The 27,590-nt window shown below is 39.8% G+C and overlaps 1 protein-coding gene across 7 annotated transcripts in view; it reads left to right on the forward strand.

The window, feature by feature from the left end:
* Positions 1-27,590, forward strand: part of LOC111855210 (sodium channel protein type 8 subunit alpha-like) — a 71,023-nt gene that overhangs the window by 23,054 nt on the left and 20,379 nt on the right. For 4 of the 7 annotated variants that reach the window (XM_072702326.1, XM_072702329.1, XM_072702325.1 and 1 more), the window contains exons 7-20: positions 4,905-5,126; positions 5,605-5,668; positions 6,174-6,315; positions 9,502-9,708; positions 10,942-11,232; positions 12,709-12,978; positions 15,081-15,216; positions 15,474-15,712; positions 17,429-17,602; positions 17,806-18,162; positions 18,324-18,782; positions 21,608-21,725; positions 21,907-22,061; positions 23,220-23,393. In XM_072702326.1, coding sequence (XP_072558427.1) covers positions 4,905-5,126; positions 5,605-5,668; positions 6,174-6,315; positions 9,502-9,708; positions 10,942-11,232; positions 12,709-12,978; positions 15,081-15,216; positions 15,474-15,712; positions 17,429-17,602; positions 17,806-18,162; positions 18,324-18,782; positions 21,608-21,725; positions 21,907-22,061; positions 23,220-23,393 — 3,008 coding nt within the window. Of the gene's footprint in view, positions 1-4,904; positions 5,127-5,604; positions 5,669-6,173; positions 6,316-9,501; positions 9,709-10,941; positions 11,233-12,708; positions 13,012-15,080; positions 15,217-15,473; positions 15,713-17,428; positions 17,603-17,805; positions 18,163-18,323; positions 18,783-21,607; positions 21,726-21,906; positions 22,062-23,219; positions 23,394-27,590 lie in introns of all 7 variants that reach the window. The other 3 variants (XM_072702324.1, XM_072702323.1, XM_072702327.1) reach the window with 1 other exon arrangement.

Raw genomic sequence — 27,590 nt, forward strand, 5'->3', positions numbered from 1 at the left:
ATCTTGTGTCTGAAGGTCAGCTTGAATCTGCTTGATCAAGGTTCCTTTTACACCATTCAGGCAATCTTTCTCTGCAATCAGTTTTTCGCTTCTGTTCACATTCAGGCCAGTTAGATACAGTGCCATGGACCTTAAATTTCTTCATAACATAGCATATACTGGACCCTGGAATGTGAAGTTCTCTGTTGACAGACTTGTAGCTCTGTCCATGCTTTTCTACAGTTCCATTTCTTAGCTCCTTAGACAATTTTGTGTAAAATAAGATTAGATTTGGCTTTTTTTGCCAATTTGTTCTGTTGTTTCAATGCAAATAAATAATACACTGTGTTGACACAAACTCATTTATGATGTCATAATTTTTGTGAAAAAAATTGGTCCATTATTTAAAAAAACTGCAGATGTGCCGATATTTTTGGTCACAACTGTACTTTTTTGATGTGCATAATGATGAATACTGTACAATTTAGTGAGATCTCAAAGACCAAAGACTGCCAAGCCTAGTATGTGGTTTATTCTATACTGCATGATGCTTCTCAATTTACTCGCTTTCTTATAACACTAGCTATTTATGAGTTTGGCCCAACAAATTGCTTTTTAATGTTTTCTGTATTGATTTCTGTTCATTTTCATTTATTTTAATTTTCTTTATAACTGGCAGTGATTTATGGAATGATCACACACTGCACGCTGAATAGAATGAGTAGATTTAAGGTTAGGTTGAAAGAGTCCTTGATTAAAAGTAATATGCTACTGCAGACCTGTGTCTGTCTAAGAAGAGAAAGGATTGGCTTCCTGCTATTGTAATAAATATTTCTGCATTCCTGCAAAGCTGAAATCTCAGTAGAAATTTCAGGTTCTAAACCAATGTTTCTCAGCCCACTCCTTGGGGACTCCCAGACAGGTCATGTTTTAGCTCCAGAAAGCTGGGAGGAAGCAAAAAATGTGGCCTGTCTGGCAGGGAACTGGGAGGGAGCAAAAATGTGGCCTGTCTGGCAGGGAACTGGGAGGGAGCAAAAATGTGGCCTGTCTGGCAGGGAACTGGGAGGGAGCAAAAACAAGGACCGTCTGGGGGTCTCAGAGGACCGGGTTGAGGAATACTGTTGCAGCTTGTATTTACATAACTGTGTTTTATGCAGCTAATATATGTTTTTATAATTATATAAGAAAGTAACCAGTGTTGATGAAAATTATATCCATTAATTCTCTTGTTCATCATTCAATAATACTGTATGACATGTGGCAACATAATAGCTCCTTAGAACTGTGTCCTCACACCTCCAGGGCTGTAGGCTGCATCTGTGCTCCATGCTGTGTGTGTGAAGAGTGTGTTTTCCGTGTGTTAGCACGAGCTTCCTCTGGGAGCTCTCGTGTCCTCTGACACTGCCAATACAGGATTAGGTGAAGTGCTGCCTCTGTGTTGCCCTTATACTGTGATTTTGTGGAGTTGATGCCCCGTGACCAGGGTTGTCAGCTGTTTATAAATTCACAGACAGTCCATATTAAATTCACCCTTGTCCGTAAATCCCTAAATCACTTTGACTATCCATAAAACTTAAAAAAGGGGGAAAATAGGGTCAGTAAAAAATATGGTAAGTCAGTAAAAATGGACATTTGTCAGTAAAATCATAGATTCAAGGTTGGCAACCCTGCCTATGACAAGGGCATAACTTTGGGTTGAATACTGGGGGGTTTAAGGTCTCTACCAATTTTTGGATTTTTTTCTTTTGGGGGGATGTATTGGTTGGTCCCCCCGTGTCCTACAATGGCGTAGTATCTCAGCTAGGGTGTCCTCTGCCTTCTATGCTGTGCTTCCTGGGTTGGGCTCCAGGGTTAATCTTGGCACCATTGGACAAGTGCTTTTGAAAGATGGGTGGATGTAGTCTTCACCGACATGATTAAACAGTAATCATATAGGTAAGAAATTGGCACTTTTAGTTCCAGAAAGCTTTTGTAATATGAACCTAGGAATTTATCAAATATTGAAGTCATATGGACGTAAGCTCGAGGTTCGTTGCATTACATCCGAAGACTTTCTGGCTTTGTGCCTGGTTCTTTCAGCATAATAATATAAAGGGCAGTGAGTTTGACCAAAGTCTCTAACCCTGAATGGCCAACATGACCAAAATGGACAGGATTTCTACAAGCAACCTGAAACACTTGCATAATAATTGTGTTAATAGTCATCATTGTAGCTTAAATTGTGAGATTTTTTTCTGCCATGTGTGTAAGTCAAAAAGCCACTGACTTAAGCACTTGCATTTTTCACTTTGTGCTCTGGAGGGCTGTATTATTTCATATGCCTCTACATGGCCAAATGCAATATTGCAGTGTTCAGAATATACTGTATAACAAAACTGAACTTTTTACATTTATTATACATTTAGAAGTAAATGTTACAATCCAAAATGCATGTGAATAATTCATGTAATTATATTAGAATTATATAACACAAGAGTATGTAGAAATATATTAGTATATACAAATATATTACCATTTAACCAGAAGTTACATCTGCCTTCTCAACACAAATCAGTTAGGTCAGTTAGGCCATCCTAAGCCACAGTGCATGTACTTGCAAGAGTGGGACTGAGGGAGACAGCTGCAAAGACAGAAGCAGCCAAGAATATTGCTCTTCTTGATGCACTTCAAATGATGGACGTTGCATCGCATGTTTCCAGATGGATCATGAAATGCTAATCTTTCCATGCCAGCTGCATTTTGAAACAATACGGGACACAATTTGTCCCGTATTTTGAATATATTGTTTCATTCATACACAAGATCAGGGGTTCCTAACAAAAGGAATTCACCAGGACACTTTGTAACCATTTTGTGCTTGATGTTGTAGATGTATCAGTTTCTAGTGGCAGTGACTAGCATTTGGTTTGGAATAATATATAACAGGCCTATATGCTTGTTAGGAATGTGCAGTTGGACTATGTGAATATCTTTTTAAGCTCTTTTTTGACATATGCATTTGATAGGAGAATAGACCCTCAAGGGTATATCTGGCCTGAGCATGGAGTTAAGTGTAAATATGCTTAAGTGTAAAGTGTGCGCAGCCATGCACTTTTTTAACTTACGCACATGGAAGAATATGGCCCAAAGTGTGTTTCTTGCCTAAGTGCATGTAAAGCCCACGCATAAGCCGATGGTGAATGCATGTAAGAGAAAAAAGAGGCCAGCTGTGCGCTTTGTTTTCCATTTATATTCTGACCACCACAAGGGGAGCCTGCAGCATATTAGAATCTTGATACTTTATACTCGTTTTATGGTTCCCATCTTCACAGGCTAGTTTGCCACAAAATGTTTTATAGCCGATTTTACAGAAGCAATCAAAAATAGAATAACCCAGTTTATCAATTTTGAAAAATACTGAGAATGATAATGGTACAGATTTATATAAAATAATCATAATCTTAGGTAAGTGCAACACTGCTTGTACCATTTAGACTATTTAGAGAAAAAGTATAATAAAAGTTTTAAAGACAACATTTTCAAGAAATCCATAAAGTAGGTGTTAGAAGGCATTAAAAATAGGGTGATACTTGGGGATTTTCCAAGTACTTAATTATCACAACTTTAAGCAAGCCTTGATGGCACTGAATTTAAATAATTGTTCTTCAGCCTTGGCGTTTAAATGCACTGCATGGGATTATAATTTTTTTCTGCCTGTCCTCCTGATCTGTTTAGTTTTGTTCTTTTTTGTGCCGCAGTTTTTGTCTGATCAGTGAAATATGTCGTCCATTTCTTTATCTTTAGGAGTCCTCTCACTCCTTACAGGCTGTCATAACCACCACAGTCCTGAGGCATCAAGGGATATGCTGTACATGACAGCGTTATCATTGCAGACGTATTTTCACTCTTATAGTAAAATACTATATACATTCTTTTAAGCCATTCATGAACTATTAAAAAGTGAGATGACTCCTAAGTTTTTCTTGTTCTTTGTGTTTTTGGAATGCTAGCTTTAACACTGACCAAATGTTCAGGGATTATCAGTTGATTATCTGTTGATCTGTTACAGTAGGTAAATCTGAAATAATACCTAACAATCTGGAATCCTGCTCAATATGCATTCTTTAAATGTGTACCTTAGCTGTCAAAATTAATCACTCTGAAAATATATGTAGGATTAAAAAACTTCCCTATTCTTTGTGTTTTAACAACACAAGAGTATATACAATGACTGGTGTATGCTTGTCACTTAATTATATGTTGGTGTTTGTTACATAAGACAGGAAGCCAACAAAGTAACTACAATCTGGAACTGTTTCATTGCAAATTTATGTACTTCTTCAAAAATTCTCATTCAATCTGGAAATGGTGTGGTAAGAATGCCATATTATAATTTTAAAAATGAAACATGTTTTGATCTGCGTAAGAGACGTTTTAGCTTAGTGACATAAAGGACGTAATTATTGCATCTTGAATGGGAAATGTATGGCAGAACAATGGCAATGATATCACACCTAGTCTAGTAGTCATATACAGGCAGTTCCGAGGTTACAGACAAGTTCTGTTCTCTAACACTGTCTTTAGGGTGAATTTGTAGGTAAGTAGGAAAAATAGTAATACAGTACATAATAAAAGTAAGTACATACGGTGCTGTACCTTACCTTACGACGACGAACCACTGAAGCTACACAATATTTTCAGTAGTGTCACAAAGTAGTGCATGCGCTTATTATTGCGAACTAATGTATTTAACCAAAATTTTTATGTAATAGGCTTTATTTTATAAAATACGCTATTATTGAATATAATAGGCTTTATGGCAATCTGTTCGTAAGTACGAGTTTCCGTAAGTCAGACCTTCTTAACCCAGGGGCTGCCTGTAGAATGTATGAAAAAAGCAGAAATCCAGTCCGGTATGGTGTCCCCACCTGCTCGTTGTCCTGCAGGTTTGAAGACCATCGTCGGTGCCCTGATCCAGTCAGTAAAGAAACTGTCAGACGTGATGATCCTCACAGTCTTTTGCCTGAGTGTCTTCGCCCTGATTGGACTGCAGCTCTTCATGGGCAACCTACGGCAAAAGTGTGTCATCTGGCCTATCAACAGCACGGAGAGCTACCTTAACAATGGGAGTCGCGGCTTCGACTGGGACGAGTACATCAAGAACGACAGTGAGGCCATATGCAGTGTTCCCAGTTCAAAGCTGCTTGTTTTGTATTTTTCTGGAGAATCACTATATTCGATTTTAACTCAGTAATATATATATATATATATATAGGAAGTAATTCTCCTAAGAGTAATAAAAAGAAACTATGGTATCAGTGGATCATTTGGCAAATAATATTTTAGAGTATAATATATGGTATCTGAAAAATAAGATCAACAGGAGCTAAACAAGCTCATCTTATATCAGACAGTTTTAAACAGATTAATTTCCAAGCATACTTAAAGTTAGAGTAACATGAGATGTCTCCAGGACACCGGGTTCAACTTTTTAGATCCAGCTGAGCTTCCAACGAAATTTTCTCATAATAGTCATAATAGTTTCACATGAATCTTGCAATTTTTTACAGATAGCATAGTATACACAAACATTGCTATGCGGTCGATCTAATTTAACAGGGTTTCGCCTGTTTTCTCAATTTTCAGCCAATTTTTATTTTATCCCTGGACAACTGGATGCTCTTTTATGTGGAAACAGCTCAGATTCAGGGTAAGTTGGTTATGAAAGAAAGTGAAATAGAAGTGAAATATAGGTGCTACGGTGACATTTTTAAAACCAACATTTGGGTTTATAACGGTGTATTTAAGAGGAAGGCAGGTTTGTATGATTGTTTCATTTATTATTTCATAATTATGTAAACCAACCTTTCTTGCTAGCCTGCTAGATAATTGACTACAAGCCACATATGCCATTCTCAAAAATGACGTACTTGCATTTGATGATTTTGAAGTGGGTAGTAATGCACGTATCAAATGGAACATCTAATTATAATCGACTTATAAGACAAGTATTGTATAAATACATAGAATTTTATCTGTGTGATGTATCCTGGGAATGATTTAAGTGTAAAGATATTATTTCATGCTCATACATACAGTATTTAGCACACTCCAGTGTGACAAAGCAATCTGAGCACACAAGCATCTATATAAACCTCACAATAACTGAAAATAACACGTCACTGAAATGGAACATGTGTCTCTCGGTCTCCTAGTCGATGCCCTGAAGGTTACATGTGCATGAAGGCCGGCAGGAATCCGAACTACGGCTACACCAGTTTCGATAGCTTCGGCTGGGCTTTCCTGGCTCTCTTCCGCCTCATGACACAGGACTTCTGGGAGAACTTGTACCAACTGGTAAACACGCTTTTGTTTTTGTGCATATTAGGCACTTTCACACAACAGGAACTTTTGTCAGGAACCAGAATCTCATTCCAGAACCGGAAACTTTTGTTGCATTCACACCACAGGAACTCTTGTCAGGAACCAGAATCTCATTCCAGAACCGGAAACTTTTGTTGCATTCACACCACAGGAACTCTTGTCAGGAACCAGAATCTCATATAACTTTTGGTGCATTCACACCACAGGAACTCTTGTCAGGAACCAGAATCTCATATAACTTTTGTTGCATTCACACCACAGGAACTCTTTTTAACTCAATTTAGTTTAATTGTAGCTCCTCAGAAGCAGTTCCAGAACCCTTTTTTAGTACCTTCTGCAGACTAGGTACTTTTCATTTGAGTATGAACTGCTGGGGAGGAAATTACAGCAATAGCTTGCTGATTACTTGACCACAAGCACCGGTCTTAACTTGGAAGTTATGCAGTAGTGCGGAGCAAAGAGATATAATTAGCAGAGCAAATATTGAGCAGATGGAATTACCAGTTATATTATATCAGTTACATTTAATGAATGCAGTTTTTGCTTGCATCTCCATATTTCTGCATCAGAAAATTAGATCAATAACCGATATACTTTTGCCTAATACCACCAGTGCCGGTGGTGAAACTTGCCAGCGCTTATTAGCGGAAAACGTTACATTAATTTTTAGCGGAATACGCACATGAAACCGAAAGATAAATTTGCAGACAAGATTTAATAATAAAATATAAACATGTAGTAGTTCATATGAATAACATATGAATAAAAGGTTGTGTCCCATTTTGAGACCAATTCCCCCCCCCCCCCCCCCCCCGGTAACTAACAAATAGCTTAACAAAACAGCTTGTTCACTCTCCATGGTTTTTAGATGGTGGTGTAATTTCGATAATTTGTTGCATAGTTTAACCTACAAGCTTTCTGTGTCTCCCATGTTTATTTAGCATAAAGTTCCCAGTACTGTTGTGCAGTGTGAAAGTGACACACGAAAGTGGCCAGGAGCTTCAGAATTCCCAGGTTGAGACAGCCCGGGACCAGGTTCGGTGTAAACGCACCTATTGTCACAGGGCCAAGCTAAATAAAAGCATTGGAAACAGTGGATCAATGAGCATCAGCCCTGGATGGCCTGTGTTTATCCAGGAACCACCCAGGAGGACACTGTTGACACTCCAACAATAGGCATTTTTTCAAAGGAAACAACAAAGGAGGAGTAAAAATTCACAATAGAAAAAAGAAAACACAAATAAACAGAGAACAGATTGTTCCAATTAGAACCACTACTCTATGTTCCAGCAGCTTTACAGACCTAGGGCCTATATCATGAAGAGAGATTTGTCGGTTAAGGTACCCCAGTTTAAATGACCTCAATCTTTGTTCATCAACATTTAGCCCAGACTACCTTAAATCCGGCAAGTTATCCTGCTAAGCAAGAAACCCTGCTGGGTGGTACAGTCCCCTGCTCAGTGAGGCCCTTTTAAGGTGGGCTGTGTTTGGGAAATGGCTGCGGCCGGTTTGATCATTGGCCGCGGGTGGCTGTGGCAAGGCTCTGCGGCAGCTTGCTAGCTGGCTGTCCCGAAACGTGACAGGTGGTCGCTGTCTGAGGTGCTGTCCGTAGGCCGGAGCGGCATGCGTGTGGACGTCCCAGAGGTGCCTTTGTGGCAAAGCACATATGCAACATACCAGATGGCCTGACTGCCTGCTGCTCAGTGAAATCATTTTGTTTCTGAATGCTGAGCTGCTTGCTCAGCTTCAGTGCCCAGCAGAAGGGGAGCGTATACTACCAGAAATAGTGACACAGTCTTGGATGGGCATTGTCACAATTAATGCTTTTTTAAAATCCGAATTTAGACCCAGGTGCATATGTAGAAGAGATGTTTTTCCATGAGAAGTTGTTATTCCACATATTTTGTACCCCGATCAGCCATGACATTAAAACCACTGATAGATGAAGTGAATAACATTAATTATCTCATTACAGTGGCAGTCCAAACCTCGACAGGTCAGAGCTGTTTTAGCGGCAAAAGGGGGACGTACACAATATCAGACAGGTGGTTTTAATGTTATGGCTGATCGGTGTACTATTACTGTCATTGCATGGACTGAGCAAATCTTTTGTCATTGATGTAACTGAGGTCATATGAATCTGAATCTACTCAGCAAGTTAAAAGGTGTCCTGTCGATGTCATAGAACCGCTCATGCCACACAAGAGTCGTGCAGAAGCTCTTATCTCTGCCTCCTAATAAGAGATCAGGGAAACAAGGCCATGTTTTTAGTAAAGTTTGCTGTGGTCTTACATTTCACACAGTACCTTTTGGCTTTAGTGTAACAGGGGGAACACTTACACTAGGCTCGAGTTTTTGTGTCTTCTGTTGCACTACATTCAAATATTTCACCAGAAGGAGTGAATTAATTAAGCAATTATTTATGATTGCATTACATTAAAATAAAAAAATGTAATTCATAATATGAGTATTACCCACCTCATATAATACATTATAAAATTAAACGGGAACACCTCTCAGTGCTCAGTGAGTATAACAGGTCATACCATAGCTGTGATCCACCTGCACAAAATTAAGAAAGCGTGGTAATGCATCAACCTGAAATCAGCTGACGATGCAGGATTGCTTGAAGTCGACTATAATCACAATAAGAGCGATCTAACACCTGCTCTTTCAATTAAGAGATTATCCAAAAGACCAATATAAGGTTCTTCCCTCACATCCTCCAGCAAATATTCTCACTGCTGTTTTAGTTATTTCTGGCTCCTGGCTAAATGTCTTGGGAAAGTATAGGTAGTTATATAAATTTCTGACTAAATACCAATAGTAGATACATTTCAAGTTGATGAACTAGATAAGTTCCCCTTTAACAGAATTTCACAATATGTAGCATGTTGGACCTCTGCAGTTATATTGGATATATTGATATATTTGATTATTGCATTTTGGTATTATTTCGGTATCACTGAGCACCTGAAACTTTAGCGTTTTGATTTGTCTTACTGTCTGTAGTTCATATTAATCCTTTATTATCCTGTATTTTTCTAGCATTTATTGGGTATATAATGTAATTTGAGAAGCTGGAGCTGCATCCACAATAGCATTCAGCATAGTACCACACTATAAGCACTGGACTGTTGTTTCGCCACTTTGTTGCAGACGTTGAGAGCTGCAGGGAAGACGTACATGATCTTCTTTGTGCTGGTGATCTTCGTGGGCTCCTTCTACCTGGTGAACCTCATCTTGGCTGTGGTGGCCATGGCCTACGAGGAGCAAAACCAGGCCACGATGGAGGAGGCTGAGCGGAAAGAAGCCGAGTTCAAAGCCATGCTGGAGCAGCTGAAGAAGCAGCAGGAGGACGCCCAGGTTTGCTGCTGCTGCCGTGTGTCGCTCTTCATGTCTGTTTTTGTTTGTGTGCTTCAGGATTTGCATCAGTTTTTACTTCCTTCAGTTCTTTGCCATATTCATGATTTGCTTCTTTTCCTATACGAAATTTGTAATATATAATTGTTTCAGCTTTTCTCTTATTATGGTAACGATTTACTTAAAAATGTCATGTATAATGCACCATAGATACTTTCATATAGCGTTATAATGGTCGGTATAAGCAGGGGTGCCACCAGAAATCTTGGGCCCCATGAAAGATTAGAATTTTGCCCCCTCCCCCCTCCCTTTTGCGAAAAGGTAAAGCCCCTAACAGGGCCCCATGTCAGTGCTGGGCCCCTAGAATCGTTCTAACCTTCCCCCCCCTGGCGGCGCCCCTGGGTATAAGAATTAATAAAACATTACGGCAACTTCTATTGACAGTCATAAGGAATCAATAGTTCTCATTATAATACTTCATAAGCTCCAGTGAAGCTCTCATCTGTAATGTACTATAGTTACCTTCATGATGCATTATAATAGTCAGTATAAGTATTAAGGATGTTTTGTGTTGCATTATGAAGGTATCTATACTGCATACAGCTTTATAAAGCATTCATAATGCATAATCAACATAGCTATAACATGTTATGTTTTTTTATAAATATTTATAGCCATGTTCATGCTTTGTACTCCTGTTCATAGATTGTTATATAACCCTGTTTCCAAAAAATGTAAATAAAAACAGATTGCAGTGATTTACAAATCTTATAAACCTATATTTGATTTAGAATCGAACAGAGACAACATAGTATTGTTTTATGTCAAATATATGCTTGATGTGAATTTGATACCAGCAACATGTTTTACAAAAGTTTGGAAAGTGGCAATAAATGACTGGGTGATGCTAAAAGAAAAACACCTGACTGAATATCTCACAATTAATTAGGTTAATTACCAACAGGTCAGTAAGATGATTGGGTATAAAAAGAGCCTCCCAGAGAGGCAGAGTCTCCTTGCAGTGAAGATGGGGAGAGCTTCACCTCTCTGTGAAAGACTGCATAATAACACAGTGTCCCAACTTTTTTGGAAACAGGGTTGTAGATAAGACGTTCATAGAAATGTTACCGATATTATTTATTGCACATTCAAAATGGCAGTTTTATGGTATGATGAGCATTTTTTTCCCATTTTACCGTCCTTGTTTGATTCCCCACTTATCGTTCCACATGATAGGCAGCAGCTATGGCAACCTCTGCTGGGACAGTGTCCGAGGACGTGGTGGAAGATGATGGAGGTGGACACTTATCCTGCAGTTCATCCGAAATGTCCAAGCTGAGCTCCAAGAGCGCCAAGGAGCGACGCAATCGCAAGAAAAAGTGGCGGCAGAAAGAGCAATCACAGAGTGAGGAGAAGGGTGACAGCGAAAAGAAGTTTGTCAAGTCAGAGTCTGATGACGGCAGCAAGAGGAGCAGATTTCGTTTCCCAGACAACCGGCTGGGCAGGAAGTCTTCCATCATGAACCAGGTATGGGAAAAGGGGAACACCTTGGTGAGCCTCATTTGGTCTGGACCGCAATCTTAGCGGAAGAGCGAAAAGAGGGAATGTCTCAGGAAAAAAATATGTTGCAACAGCGCTACGATCAGAATAGTTCATTTTTTAAGGACAGTGCCTGTAAGGGCTCGTTCCCACTATGCGCGTTACAATGCACATCTCATCAACGCACACGGTTCACGATAAGGTAGAACATCATACATAGCATAGAAAACAATGTGTGATGCTCCCACTAGTGCGCGGCATTGCACGCATTTGGAAAATGCTAAATGCATTTGGAAAATGCACTGCTGCATGCATTTCTCTGTGCTGCACACTCCTGTTGATGACAATGAAATGGATACAAACGCATTCCAGAGCGTTTGTCTGCGTTTTAGTCCCTCTTTTTCCCACAGACATGTTTGGATGTCTCTTCACATCCTCATGGAGGGTTCAGAACTGCCCTTTGCCTTCTCTCAGTTAGCAGGGTATAGACCCAGAACCCACAGGTAAACCTTCTGCGGCATATAATTTCCACTATGAGCACTAAAACTAAAAGAAGCTCTGAATACACTTTTAAGCAAGTCAGAATCTGACGCCAGAAACAACCTGCGATCTCCACACCAAAATCTCCATCCTATCTCCTCAAAATCTCTCAAACCCACCCTACAATTCCAGTGTCTTCTCAATATATCTGGTTTTCTGACTTGCATATTTCAATCATATTTATATATGTACAATAATAAACACGTATAATAAAACACAATATTAAAAAGGTATAACGATGCAAAAAAATGCACACAAACATGAGATGAAAATGCGGGGAAAAAAACACATGTGGATAAATTTTTTAAAAATGCAGTACGATGTGTTGGGATTTTCATTACTTTTTTTGACTTCTCTAATGTGAATATACCCTAAAATCTGATCTTATCATGCCTGCTTAGTAGAATGTTATAGAAAGACACAAAGTCTGAAAAGGATTTAATCTGAAGCAGAGTTGCTACCAAAATAAGTCTGATGGCTGTGACCAAGACTTTCTACTCTAGGAAGAAAAGTTGTTCCTTGGGGGGTGGAGGGTCATGGTGAGCTATTACAGCTATAAAAAAAATGAAATTAAAATAAAAGATGTCCTTAGTGGGCGGCGTCTGAAGGGGCACAGTGGCTCATTTGGGGGGGCATGGCCTGCAAATGTCCCCCATGACGCCAAACCTGATCTGAAGTCATACATTGATAATATCAGTTGAAAGGGCACCAAGGTAACAAGCTGTCGATCTGTATCTAATTTCTGTGTAATAATTAGTAAGAAGTAGAGTCCATATTAACAGGTGGGAAGTAATTACTGTTATGTCTGCTCAGTGCCACGGTCTCTGCAAAAGACTGGTATATTAATGTCATTTCATGTAATTATAATAATTTGTACTTTGTCTTTATCCCTTTTCTCCTCGTCTCCTGTGCTCGCCTTTCCAGTCTCTCCTCAGCATCCCAGGTTCGCCCTTTCCCTCCCGGCGCAACAGCAAGAGCAGCATCTTTAGCTTTAAAGGCCGCAAAGACGTGGGCTCTGAAAACGAGTTTGCGGATGACGAGCACAGCACGGTGGAGGAGAGCGACGAGCGGCGCGGCTCCTTGTTCAGCCCTTACCGTCGCAGCAGCTACAGTGGATATCATGGCAAGAGGAACAGCACGGTGGACTGCAACGGAGTGGTGTCACTCATCGGCCCCGGACGCCTACTGCCTGAGGTGAAAATAGATAAGGCAGCTTCTGACGACAGTGTAAGGAAGTCAATGACTAGTTCAGTCTAGGCATGGGACTGTATCTTCCTCTCTTTTTGGGATGTCCCTTTGTTTTTTTTCTCTGTCTCTTCTCTCTTTCCTTCCTATCTGAATGTTCTGTATGCTGCCCCGCAATGCCAGATTTAAAAAAAAAAAGAAAAGCAGTATGCTGTACATAGACATAGCAAGCAGACATTTGATACATTGTTTCCTGTTTGTTCCCTTCCATTTCTCAGAATTTGCTAATGTATGTAATAGGGGTTTGCAACCAGAGGAAATTGACCAGGATGTGTGCCACAAACAAAGCTGAAGCCTGTTGGTTTGTTTAAGTGGCTGTGCAAGGATTTGCTAACCAGTCTTTCACTTGACTGTGTCAGCTGGAGGAATGCATAGTTTTAGTTCAAAACTGATTGCATGGGAATATGGGAATGTGTGAAGAAAATACAGGAAAGGCCTGCTAACCCATAGTAGCATGATATGGTGCTTTTTGTATCTTTTTGCATCGTTCTGTCTTCCATGATCATTTTAACAGAACATGGCTGCAGTGAGCCACCAAAATCCACACAGAGAGTTAGGGGAGTAGCTCTGTAAATTTGGGATCTGTACCCATCTTTAGAAGGTCATAGCCAGCCAGTAATATCACCTTTGGGCCCTTGAGCAAGGCCCCAAACCTTAACTGATCCAGGGGCGCTAGATGCTGGCCGACCCTGAACTCTGACATCAAACTCTCCTCACTTGTATGGAATGACATTATATCGCCTTTAATTCTCTGCGGAATTACGTCATTCGCGCCTGTCAGGGGGCTGCTGTCAATATGCGAGAGACTCCCGGAACTTCCGCAAGAGGTGGGATGTGTATGTTGCTTTGAACAAAGGTGTCTGCTAAGTCAGTAAATGTAGCCCACGAGCCTAAGGGTGTGAGGCTGCGTTATTAGCTACTGCACTGCCTATATTTTATGTGCTACAATGTAAAAATGGTGTTTGATTTAATGTATTTGTTAGATCCTTTCACCTACTAGGCAAATCAGGTTCACAATAATTTTTTCATCCTAGTTAACCTGGTAGTTCCCTCGTGTACCTCACCAACCCAGTTTCTGTATAATTCTCATTTGGCATGGGTAAAAAGCAATGCTTTGCACACATTTTTTATTTATTTCTGTAATACTTTGTCTAACCTGATGCATGACCATGCATGCAAACCTCTGCACATACTTCAAACCTTTCCTATACATGGTGTCTAACAATTAATATGGGTTAGTGGAACATGGCTTTTTGGTAAGGAAACACTTTTGTGTGTTTTTGATGAGACGGGTTGAATTTTGATTGTGGATTCTAATCTAAACCTTTAAAACTAACTTCACAAGCAGAGTAAGGGCTACAATGAGTGTCCTGCTGGAAAAAACAGCTAAAACCAGCTTATGCTGATAGCTGGTTTTAGCTGGTTCTAGTTGGTCTAGGGTGGTATAAGATGGTCTTAGATGGTCATGTCCCAGTTCTTGCTGGTCTTTGATGGTTTAGCTGGGTGGGTTACTACTTGGTCATGCTGGTGTGGTCAGATCATCAAGCTAGTCATGCTAGTATGACCTGTTAAACGATCAAACCTTCATGTGAAAACATACCTTAAGCTAGTAAACTATATCATAAATTGGTCAACCATCTTAACCAGCTTAAGCTGATCGAACTGGTTTTTTCAGCAGGGTGCAGGCGGCATGTTCTACCAGTTGCCTTTTCTGTTGAAAGCCACATACTTACAGCAGTGTTTCAGATCATTAGAGACAAATTGCATTATAGGTTAAGCTTGTCTCAGCTCAAATAATCATCATGACTGCTCCTTCTGTGTCTGAACCCGCAATGTTACTTTTTAAAGGTAGACACTTCAATTGGGAGTAAAAATTAGTACTTACATTTTATATACTCAAGTGATACTTGATAGCTACAAAAAGGAAACAAGTACTGACCAACCGAGGCACAAAATGAAGCATTCCTTTGGGGCTACCCCTGCAGTCGCATGGCAGTAAACAGAGAATTTCCCAGATATTTTTCTCACAGTGCTATTTTCCTCCTTGACAGCCCACTACAGAGGTGGAGGTGAAGAAGAAGCTCTCGGGCTCCTTGATGGTATCTATGGACCAACTCAACACATCCTTTGGCCGCAAAGAACGGGCGAACAGTGTCATGAGTGTCATCACCAACACTTTGGTTGAGGGTAATAGTATTTTGTGTTTCTCTGTCCCTTCTGTTTTTCATCGAATTGCCATGAATTGCTTTTTTCCCTTTGGTGGGAAAAAGACAAGAGGAGCCTCTTTGAAAGCTCGCTGAATTTCATGGAAACCTTCGGCGGTCGAAACTGACATGGGTGGATTTCTTTTCAGAAACTGTGATACTGAGTCCAAGTTGTTGGGAATAAGTCTGTGACATTCCAGCATTGACACCTTTTACTCCTTCCATTTATTGACCTCACAGAGCTGGAGGAGTCCCAGCGCAAGTGTCCTCCATGCTGGTACAAGTTCGCAAACACCTTCCTGATTTGGGAGTGCTGTCCAGTGTGGCTGAAGATCAAGGAGATTGTCAACCTGATCGTTATGGACCCTTTTGTGGATTTGGCCATCACCATCTGCATTGTTCTGAACACCCTCTTCATGGCCATGGAACACTATCCTATGACGCCCCATTTTGAGTCGGTTCTCTCTGTGGGCAACCTAGTGAGTGGCTTTCTGTAATACTTGTTTGCTTTCCAATGGTACTTGTTAGTTTTTTGCATGGTTATCTGAATAATCACTATCAGAGATTGGTAAGGAGGGGCGGCATGGTGGTGCAGTGGTTAGCACCTCTGGGACCTGGGTTCAAGTCTCCGCCTGGGTTACAGTACATGCATGTTCTCCCCGTGTCGTCGCGGGGTTTCCTCCGGGTACTCCGGTTTCCCCCCCACAGTCCAAAGACATGCTGAGGCTAATTGGAGTTACTCAATTGCCCGTAGGTGTGAATGGTGTGTGAGTGAATGGTGTGCGAGTGTGCCCTGCGATGGGCTGGCCCCCTGTCCAGGGTTGTTCCCCGCCTCGTGCCCATTGCTTCTGGGATAGGCTCCGGACCCCCCGCGACCCAGTAGGATAAGCGGGTTGGAAAATGGATGGATGGAGATTGGTAAGGTGGTCTCACATCTGGTTAAACCAGTTCTCCAGGTTTCAAAAGAGGGTATCCTATAATATCCTAATGTTCCAGAAATATCCACCTTCCATAAAGAACACAGTCAAGGTGAACCTGGAGCACAGGACACAAGATGGGGGACACCCTGACCAGGATGCCAGTCTGTTGGAGGTCACGCACCATGGGCAATATATCGATACAGACTTATATAATTGCAAAGTACCAACACAAACATGGGCAGAATATGCAAACTCCCAAAAGACCCAGGTATCAAATGCATAGGCCAGGTTTTCAGAATTGCCACTAGTAATACTAACAGTCATTTGTAATATACTTTCATTTAGTTATACTCTACACATTGGTGGGGGGGCACTTCTGTGTTGTGGATCTACACACACCTTGCTGCATAAAAAGTTCTTTACTGACTAAAGTACAGAAATTTTTAAATATTACTACCTTATTATTTCTAGAGATGAACTCCAAATTTGCTATTACTGTTTACTAGGATCACAGGTGTCTTAAATCGTATAATCACTCATTCAGCCAGTTCAGCTCTGCTGTCTTTTTTCACTTGTGCCATCATATGGTTTAGTACACACCGCAGATTTAGGTTTGTGGTTTGATGCAATTTCAGGACAAATATTGCTTTAAAGTTGTTTATTATTGAACCTGCAAGCCAAAGGTAATGTGTCTGTCAAAGTGTCTGAGTAACGACGCCTAAAACACTTATTTGCACAAAAGAAAAATAAATATGTATAATAAATAGAAACTCAAAAATAAGACTATGTCATAATAACCATGAATTAACTAAATCCTGTATGGAGGCATATCTGTAGTAGGGAGGTGTGGATCCATACTGAAATATGCCATTACCTTGTGGTCCTGATCTGAAACCCACTGGACTATAAGACACACATCAAACCTCCGAAAAAAGGAAAAATGTGCGTTTTGAATGTGAAATACAGAATGGTGGTTCTACTAATACTTTTATCAATTTCAATTTAATTCTGAGAAAAAAAGGTACCAGTACTTGATCGTGTCTGTATGTGCCCTTCGATGGATTGACATCCCATGTTCCTTGGTCTCATGCCCATTGCATCCTGGGATAGTCTCCAGGGGACTCTGATGACAATAAGTGGTTGGAAGACGGATGGAAATAAAAGACCCCTTCATTGATGAGGCAGTAAACATAACTAAGACCAGATACACTACAATCATTAATTTTGATTGAACGATTACGTATTTTAAGAATGAATCTCCTTTTTCCCCATCAGGTGTTTACTGGGATTTTCACGGCTGAGATGTGTGCTAAACTTGTTGCCATGGACCCCTACTACTATTTTCAGGAGGGCTGGAACATTTTTGATGGCTTCATTGTGAGCCTCAGTTTGATGGAGCTGGGCCTTGCTAATGTGGAGGGCCTGTCGGTGCTGAGATCATTCAGATTGGTAATGTTGACAGGCTTTCAGTATTTATTTTGTTCAAAATAGGTCAGCGATTAAGCAGATATAGCTGTTTTTTTTTAGTTTTTTTCTTTAATATTCCTTAATTGACTTATGTAAGTCCCTCATTTTCTCCTTTCTCCAAATCATCCCACTCTGACCACTTCACTTTTCACCTTTGTCATCACCATCTCCGTTTGTCCCCACAGTTGAGGGTATTCAAGCTCGCCAAGTCCTGGCCCACCCTCAACATGCTCATCAAGATCATTGGGAACTCCGTGGGCGCTCTGGGTAACCTGACCTTGGTGCTGGCTATTATCGTCTTCATCTTCGCCGTGGTGGGCATGCAGCTCTTCGGCAAGAGCTATAAGGACTGTGTCTGCAAGATAGCTGCGGACTGCGAGCTCCCCCGCTGGCACATGAACGACTTCTTCCACTCCTTCCTCATCGTGTTCCGGGTGCTGTGTGGGGAGTGGATTGAGACCATGTGGGACTGCATGGAGGTTGCCGGCCAGGCTATGTGTCTCATCGTCTTCATGATGGTCATGGTCATTGGGAACTTGGTGGTGAGGAGAATCCCCTTTGTTTATGTACACAGAACAGTCAGCCATTAACAAGCAACTGCTACGCACAGTAATGCGCGCACTTGGTTAGCGATAAGAACAAAAAAATGTTTGATAAACCGGTGTGTAGAGCTAAAACGTGATGCCTGTCTGGCTCTCCGCAGGTATTGAACTTGTTTCTTGCTTTACTGCTGAGCTCTTTCAGCGCGGACAACTTGGCAGCGACAGATGACGATAGTGAGATGAATAACCTACAAATTTCTATCAATCGTATCAAGAATGCTATCGCCTGGGTAAAATCCAAGGTCCGTTTGCTCATCGCCACCATCCTGAAGAAGAAGGTGACTGATGAGGTTAAGGCGCTGGATGACATGTATGATAAAAAGCTCATCATCAACCACACGGACATCAATAGGGAGCTTGATTACCAGAAGAACGGCAATGGCACGACCAGTGGGATTGGTAGCAGCGTGGGAAAATACATGATCGATGAGGACCGCATGTCTTTCATCCACAATCCCAATCTCACAGTGCGGGTGCCGATTGCTGTGGGGGAGTCAGATTTTGAGAACCTCAACACGGAGGACTTCAGCAGCGAGTCGGACGCAGAGGGCAGCAAAGATGTGAGTAAGGCTGTTTGTCTACACACTAGCAGTTAATGAGAACTTGCACTTCTAGCATTTGAGGAAAAAATCAGGTACCGAGAGCAGAAAAGTTATGATGCAAACCCTGATTCTGAGAGTTATAAATTAACGGGGTTTCAACATGAAGTAATACACAAAGGTTAAAAAAGCATGAGAGTGAATGGCATGTCATTCTTATTCATATGTTCATGCAACCATGGGTAGCTGATGAGATAGTTCAGCTGAAAATAGTGTAGATTAACCATTACTGAACTTCATTCAGGAGAAGTCTTTCTAGACTTTTTCATTGCTGAAATATCTTGCATTCTCTGGGTTTATGCTCACCTGATATTAATAATTGAATACAAACTAGTGTGAGTTAAGAAGGCATTGCAATTGCAGGATACATTATCTGGGGCAGTTAATTAATTCCCATGTTCAAGAGATGAGCATTGGTAAGAATATTTAATAAATATGCAGGTGAACTATTTTGAACACTGTTATGTACAGTACTGTGCAAAAGTCTTTGGCAGTTAAAGAAAATGCTTAAAGCTATTTATCTGGGCATTCAGTGTATATTTCCTCAGACATAAAAAAACACTATTTAACATTAGAACATATGCACATTAACAGCATAAAAACTAACAGGAATTTCGTACTGATAGGTTACTGATATCTGCTTGGAAAGCTATATGAACAGCTTCCCTCACCTTCCCTCCCCTCAGGGACACCTCAGCCATTCCATCTATTTATTAAATTCTACCACCAGCTCACTTAATTAATTTAATTATTTAAAAAATGTAATGAGGTATTAGCCGTAAGACGTATGCTAGTGGTCAATTCAAAAAATACATGGGTGTACTGGACAGGTTCTGCAGATACTGGGATGACTGCAGGAGAGGTTTTGAGACGACTAAGCTGACACACTTTTATAGACATAATATCATCGTTTTACACCAACATGAAGATCATCTGAACATCATTTTCTGCCTAAGATTTTTGGAACAGTACTGTAACTACTGTGCATCTTAATGTGGATACCTGGGAGGTTTCAAGCAGTTTAATTTGTCATATAATTACTAATATAATAGCTGTAATGGTCTGTTGTCCTACAGTACATAGAAGTCCATAATAATTAAAAAATAGTAAATTATACATTTTCTTTGAAACAGAAATAATAATTTGGCATTAAATATGAAATTAAATATTTATTGATTTTTCAGAGTTTATTGTGTTCATGTTAATCATGTTCAACATGTCTTAATTTCTGTTTTAGAATGCCAGGTGCAAGAGCAGGGGTGGCCAATCTTATCCACAAAGGGTCAGTGTGTGTGCAGGTTTTGGGGGTAACCTTTTGGTCAGCTGTTCAAACCCAGGTGTCAGGACTCTTCAGCCAATCATCCCTCTGATTTGTTATATAATTAGGGAGTCAAAGCGAAAACAAATGTTTATTTCAGTTAAGGCTGATACTTGCCTGAAGTTTAACATTACTAGTTGGCCAACTGTTCCTGCTCATGGGAGTTTTACTTACACAAAAGTGTTCTGAGGACAGAACAAAAAATGGTTGAGAGAGATAACCAATCCAACTGTAGAGGAGGAGGGTCCAAGTCACTAGAGGAGGTGGGACCAACCAATCAGATGCCTTGGTCCCGCCTACTGTAGTTGCTTGGACCCACCTTCTCTACAATCTGATTGGTTATCTCTCTCAACCATTTTTCATTCAATCCTCAGAATATTTTTGTGTAAGTAAAACTCCCACGAGTGCCGTTCATTGGCTTTTAAAGATGCATAAACTTGGTTGTTTTTCCTGTTGACACTAATTATTTATCTGGAAATGTAACAGAATAGGGCTTCTGTACCCTTTTTATAGTGTGTGTGTGTGTGTGTGTGTGTGTGTGTGTCTTGGGATGCACTGTTAACTCGTAAACTGAATTACAGCCAGGTTATGGTTTCATTTTGGCCAGTTTCTGTATTTTACTTATAGCTAGTAAGGTGGTGCTCACCCTGCAGACATACATGTGTATGTATTTGTGTTCCTGACAGTATGATTCACACAGTCTTTGTATGCGACTTCATGCAGTACTTGCACGAAACGCTGTGATACACTTGCCTTTTAAAATAGCGTGGCTCACTTGCTTCCGGTCTTTCTGTTTACATACAGCACAGTCGGTATTTACGGGGCCCCTGAAGGGACCCTCTGATTTTTTTTAGAATGGCTGGCCGGAAGATATTCAGAACAGGATATTTTCAGAAGCGAGACACTGTTATGTGCCTCTGTGCACAGCACCTTCAAAATTTAATGGCAGTTTAAGTTTGTTCTGCTTCCAAACTCAATCCGGGCCAAGAAAGCAGTAGCTCGTAAACATAGACCGTGACAATCTTACACTCTCTGTGGTGGAACAAATAAACTGCTTAACCCCAGCAAAGAACAAGCTTGTGTTTCTCTCCAAGTTATTCCTAATTTTTTAGGATTTACTAAATGTATGTTTCCCAGGGAAGCCCACTTGTTAATTTTGTTAGTAGTACTAAATCAGATTAAATCGCGTCAAGTTGAAATATCTGAACTTGAAGTTTAACTGTAGATTATGAAGGTGACTGTTCAGTGGTTTCCGCGCTACAATTAATGTGTGTAGTGGCTTTATCAATCTGTAGCTTGAGATTTTTAATTTAGCAAAACTCTTTAGAATGTGTCGTAACATTTGGAAAAGTCACTGTAGTACTGCTAATGCAAGTCTTGGTGTTGATGTGACTATTTTGGCAAAGAACAATGCCATAGAGTTGCAAAACAGATGCCAACAATTATCGCACCTTTTCCCTTTGCCCAGCTGGATGATACCAGCTCCTCAGAGGGAAGCACTATCGACATTAAGCCAGAGATGGAGGACGTAGTGGTGGTGGAGGTGGTAGAGGAGTATTTGGACCCAGATGCCTGCTGGACAGAAGGTGAGATTTAAACCAGTCCCTTAAATCCCTTACTGGGTAAGTGGATCCTTATAATTGATCCTTATAATGGCTGAAAATAAATCTGCTGTGATGTTTCTCTATCCTAAAGAGCGTGTGTGACAGTAGCAAAGAGGACAAGACGAGTGCAGCTCTGTGACATTGGGTTTGTCTTTTCACACAGCTTGTGTGGCACGGTACAAGTGCTGCGATGTTCCTATCACGGAGGGCTGGGGGAAGCACTGGTGGTACCTGAGGAAGACATGCTACCTGATTGTGGAGCACAACTGGTTTGAGACTCTGATTATCTTCATGATCCTCCTCAGCAGCGGTGCACTGGTACGTGTACCATGTAGACATTCACAGATGGAAAGACAAAAGCACGTGTGAAGCATCACTGTGAAGCTCATTTCGTGCAAACATGCAGTACATACACTGTGAAAGTCTCAGGCGGTCAAAGGAAATGTTTAAAGCTATTTTTCTGGGCAGTAAGTGTATATTTGCTCAGAACAAGAACATATGTAACATTAGAACATATGTAAATTAAGAGTAGCACAGTAAAACCTAACAGGAATTTCTTCTTTTCTCCATAAAGTTACTGATATCTACCAATTAATCAAATTATGTTAAATATTTAATGCCGTAGTGGTCAAGACAAAAACTACATTGATATGGAGTGGAGAGGTTTTGAAGTGGCTGAGTTGACACATTTTAACAGACATAATTTCATAGTTTTATAACAACATGAAGATCATTTAAACATCATTTTCTTTGACTGCCCAAGATTTTTTGCACGAGATGTGAGTTTTGAATTTCTAACTGATTTTTTGAGGTAGTAGATTTGCGTAATTACCTGTAATTGTGTAGTTAGAAATTGGCTTTGGAGTAAAAGTGGCAGAAAAGACCACAGATAAAATATATAGAACTTTTAATGATAAGGCTGAAAATCCCTAGTAGTATTTAACTAATCAAATACTCATTTCCACAAAATTGCACCAGCTTTTAGAAAATTTTATATTTTTTCCATCTGGAAGTTTGATTAAGTAAAGCAAGTTATATAGTATTTTTTAAAAAAAACATGAAAAAAGCATGCATTTAATGGGGAAATATGCACACTTTGTATATAAAGTATTACCTGTCTTGGAAGTATGGGAGGTAATGTGTTGTTGCCCATGATAACTAATATATTCATAATGAATTTGCTGTTTAACATGAGAATCTGGCTCAGATGACAGCAGTGAGTATAATGCCCCATGCCTGTACACCCAGGCCAAACTACGAGAATCAGTGACTTGTATCAGATATAGGAGAACATACTTGATTACATTGGTTATTGTAGCATGTAACTTTGTCAGGCTCTTTATCTCGGCCACCTTCCAATGCTAAAAACAACAGTCAGTGTCATATAAAATTTCTAGAGGAAGAACTGAGGCGTGGTTAATATAGAGCAGTGCTTTCGATACATTGTGTCCTCAACATGCCTCTTGGTTCCCCCAGGCTTTTGAAGATGTGTATATTGAGCAGAGGAAAACCATTCGCATCATTCTGGAGTACGCTGACAGAGTGTTCACCTACATATTTATCCTGGAAATGTTGCTTAAGTGGGTAGCCTATGGCTTCGTCAAGTATTTCACCAACGCGTGGTGCTGGCTGGACTTCTTCATTGTGGATGTAAGTATTCGTTTCTTTCATGTTCAGTCATGACACCACTTCATTAAAAAGTGCCACCCTTTCATTAAAAAGAATTTCTTTAAGTTGATTATAAAAATAATTTCTTTCCTCATATGGACATGGTTTAAATTCTCTAGGGATGTTTTAGAATCTTGGAATCTGATTTTCTTCTAAGGATTAAATATAGTTGATTTTACTTATATCACTGAAACTATAGATTTTAGTCTGTTTCAGAAAAATGGGAAGCTGAAAATTTTAGCTACGTCTTTGAGATATATGCTGCGACCCTATGCTGTATAAATGGCATTGGAGATGGATTGATATCAATGTGAATTACTGATTGTATCATTTTATTACATGGGAGAATAACTATTCTGCAAAATTATATGGAAATAGTTTTTAGTTCTGCCTTTCCATTAATTTGAGGCAATGAATTGTGTACCAGATCAAAAATTGCAAAACTGATACAAACACTCTGACACCCTTTCTATATAAGGACATTCACTATCTCTGGATTTTCCTTGGGTTGCCATGATAAGCTTTTGCTTGGGCAGTCCTGTTAATTGACTGGCTTAGGCAGAAAACAAGAGGTCATGAATTAAAGAGGAGAGGACTGAAGAATGAAATATGGCATCCTGACGTGCAATAAGGACTAATTTTTCACTGCAGAATTTTCCCCTGGGGTCAGTAAAGCTTATCTCAGCTCATCACATCTTTTCTTATCTTATCTTGACCTATCTGTGTGGAATTAATTAGTCATGTCAGTTAGCGAGGAAAAGTACTATATACATTCCCCACATTAAGCATAAAACATCTACTGTGACACTTTCAATACAGTGATGAAGCCTGGAAATATAGACTAATCAAATTGCTACAGAACATTTATTCTTTCAGGTCCAGAATCACTGTAATACTATATATATTTTCTGGCCCAATATGTCTTGATGCTGGTTGTATCTTGCTGATTGGCTCATCTCCATGGCAGTTACATAAAGTCTTGTCTTTTTCTGCATTTTCCAAAGTCACATGTCGAGCTGAGATGCTTTAATATTAAAAGGTAATCATCTGATAATAGATTCTAATGTACTTGACAATTATACATACATCTTCCATATCCACTTTCCCAGTGTCATTGCCGGTTATCTTTCAGGAAATATTTTTTCTTGTTATGTGATTTATATTCAGTTCTGAAAATCGACTAGACTCTATTCTTATTATAGAAACACCTGTTCTAGAAGCTTCTTGTACTGGTATTTCTCTGACATTAGCCTCTGCAAAAGCACTGATGCCCAAAACAGTACATTGGAAATACTGACTAATATTCAAGCATCACTCAGCTCAGTAGGAGGTTTGTTTGTCAATGTTAAACTATGTCTCCAATTTGTTTGCATATTGTGGTTGTGTCCTCGATGTTTCTCATTCCATGTCCCTCTTGCAAGCCAACTCCTGAACTCTTTTGAACTTGAGATATGGGGTTTGGAATGACTGGTCTGCTGAGTGCCCTGTGCCCGCCAGAGACTCAAACATTTTGACCCAGTTACAAAAGCTACCTCTGAATCTTGGAGAAGATGAATGATGCTTAATGGGAAAGGTGATTAAAATGTAAGCACACTTGCTGTCTACTGTATAACAAAACGATTGACAATTGACATTATAAAACGGAAAGGTCAGAATGGTTAATGGTTGTGTGGCCGTTACACTGCTTTGTGGACGACCTATGGAGATAACTTCAGTCATATTTTAAAAAACAGCAAAGCCCTCACTGTTATAATAATTGATGTTAACCTTTAACTAACCCCTCTTATGAGAACCTGCAGGTCAGGACAAAGTCTGTTGATCTCTAAAATAAGAGCTCTGGATGATGTGGCATGTGCTGTTATGTAATCCACCTAAATTATTTTACAACTTAACAGACATAGAGTTACTATTCCTACTATTGTAATTGTTGCTTGCTGTACTGCATAGTATTTCTGGGTTAATATGTACAGCCACAAGAGCTGGAAAAGTACAAAGGTACCCTGAGGCCAGTATAAGGATCCGATTTTTGTCTAGCTGTCAGATTTTAATCGGTTTTATGTTGTCGTTAGTACTCTACCTATCCAAAATTCTGAAATTTGTGAGACGCCTGAGCTAAGCTTGCTTTGGCTAGTGGCTGATGTCACATCACTCTCTTCCTGCACATCCCCAAGCCCACATATTGCTTCTAACCTTGCTGACTCATTAAGAGGAGTGAGCTATACATGCCGCCCACTCTTCCCCCCATTCCCTTTGCTTCACTTTTTGTAAACTCTTTATAGGGAAATTATAGCACTTAGAATCACTGTGTGACCCAGTCATTTTGACTGTTAACCATCCAAGCTATAATTGTGTCTTGGTGCTTCGGTCATTTAAGAGCCCAGTGAAAGTGGGTTGTCCTTCAACTCCTGTGTCTCCTACCTATGTTGTTTGATATGGGAAATTCTTATGCAATGGACTAATGACAAGATTGACCATAGCTGGTCTTTCTTGACAGATGTAATAACAAATTACTGACAGTCTTTGTTGTTTGTTGTTTGTGTGGTGAAGTACATAACTGGGCCTAATGTGAGACGGAGAGAGTGGGTTACATTTAGGAGAAATTGTCCGTGTTTTGTGTGTGTGTTGTATTTCAGTCCTTTTATGTTTCACTATCTTTTGTTGCTATGGAGATGCCACATGGGTGTTATGATTGAGGAATTTATGTTACTTTTTTATGGCCCGTTGCTTTTAACATCACTATTAATCATGGATAATAATAGCTGGCTTGTCATATTTGAGCTCTTGGTTTTCCTTATTACAATGCAAATAGTAATATTATATTATCTCCTACCTCCCTTGCCAAGAAAATATTAAATAATTGTATGTACTGAAAACTTATCTTAAAAGGGATAATCTGATACTGTCATCTACACATTTTAACTGCAAAATAACTGCTAAGTAAAATATACATTTGGCAAAAAAATATATATATTTATGGGGCCCTATGATTTCTGTGATGCGGAAAACATGCGGAATCACGGAATCAAGGCATTAAAACAGTATTTACTTATAAATGCGGGATTGTACGGAATTTATGGATATTATGCATTTTCCCATTACAGGAACTTTTTTTTCCAGAACTTTTTTTTTAGGAATCGGATACTCTGTTTACTTTTCCACCACAGGAACTTGGTTCGATTGTAGTTCCTCATAGGTTGTTCTTAGGACTAGATACTTATTTGACCACAAATTACTGGGAAGGCACTTACAGGGAAAGCTTGCTGATTGGTTGGCCACAAGCACCAGAACTAACTTGGAAGTTACATGCAAGTATGGGGAAAAGAGATAGAAATAGTGTAGGACAGACTGAGCAGATGGAATTACATTTAATACATTAACGAATACCTTTTTGGTTGCATCTTGAAATTTCTGCATCAGATACTTTGATGAATAACCAATATAGTTTTGTCTAATATCACCGGCGCCGGCAGTGAAACTTGCCAGTGCTTATTAGCGGAATAACGTTTTTTATTCGATGGAAAACAAAAGATTGATCTGCTGACCAGATTTAATAATGAATTATAAATATGTCGCAGGTCATTAAATAATATGCTGTGGCAATCAAGTGGCAAAGACATTGTGAGGTGGACAGGTGACCCTGCTATTGTGCTTCCCTTAAAAGGACAGCAGAAAAACAAGGAGACAAAAGTGGATACAAGCAATAGAGACAGAGCGCAACACGTCCTGCTCTGAAAATGAGACCTTTGTCTCCTTAAAGGTTTATTTTTTTGGTTTGGCTTAAAAACTTAAACGGATCAAAATTAATCTGAAATAACAGAATTGGGGGAAAAGTATTTTTATTTTATAGAAAATTTTAAACGGATTTCATAGGGCCCCATATTTACTATAACAAACAGGGGTGATTGCTATAATGTACAAGGGGGATTGATATACTGTATATACACCAATCAGCCATTGCGTTAAATCACGGACAGGTAGAGTGAATAACATTGATTATCTTTTTACAATGGCAGCTGTCAAAGGTGCCATTATATATTAGGCAAGTAAATAGTCAGGTGTTGAAGTTGATGTGTTGGAAGCAGGAAAAATGGGCAAATGACCCAAGTGACTTTGACAAGAGCCAAATGGTGATGGCTAGACGACTGGGTCAGAGCATCTCCAAAACAGCATGTTCCAGGT

This window comes from Paramormyrops kingsleyae, chromosome 18, assembly GCF_048594095.1.
Source record: "Paramormyrops kingsleyae isolate MSU_618 chromosome 18, PKINGS_0.4, whole genome shotgun sequence".
NCBI classification, from domain to species: Eukaryota; Metazoa; Chordata; class Actinopteri; order Osteoglossiformes; family Mormyridae; genus Paramormyrops; species Paramormyrops kingsleyae.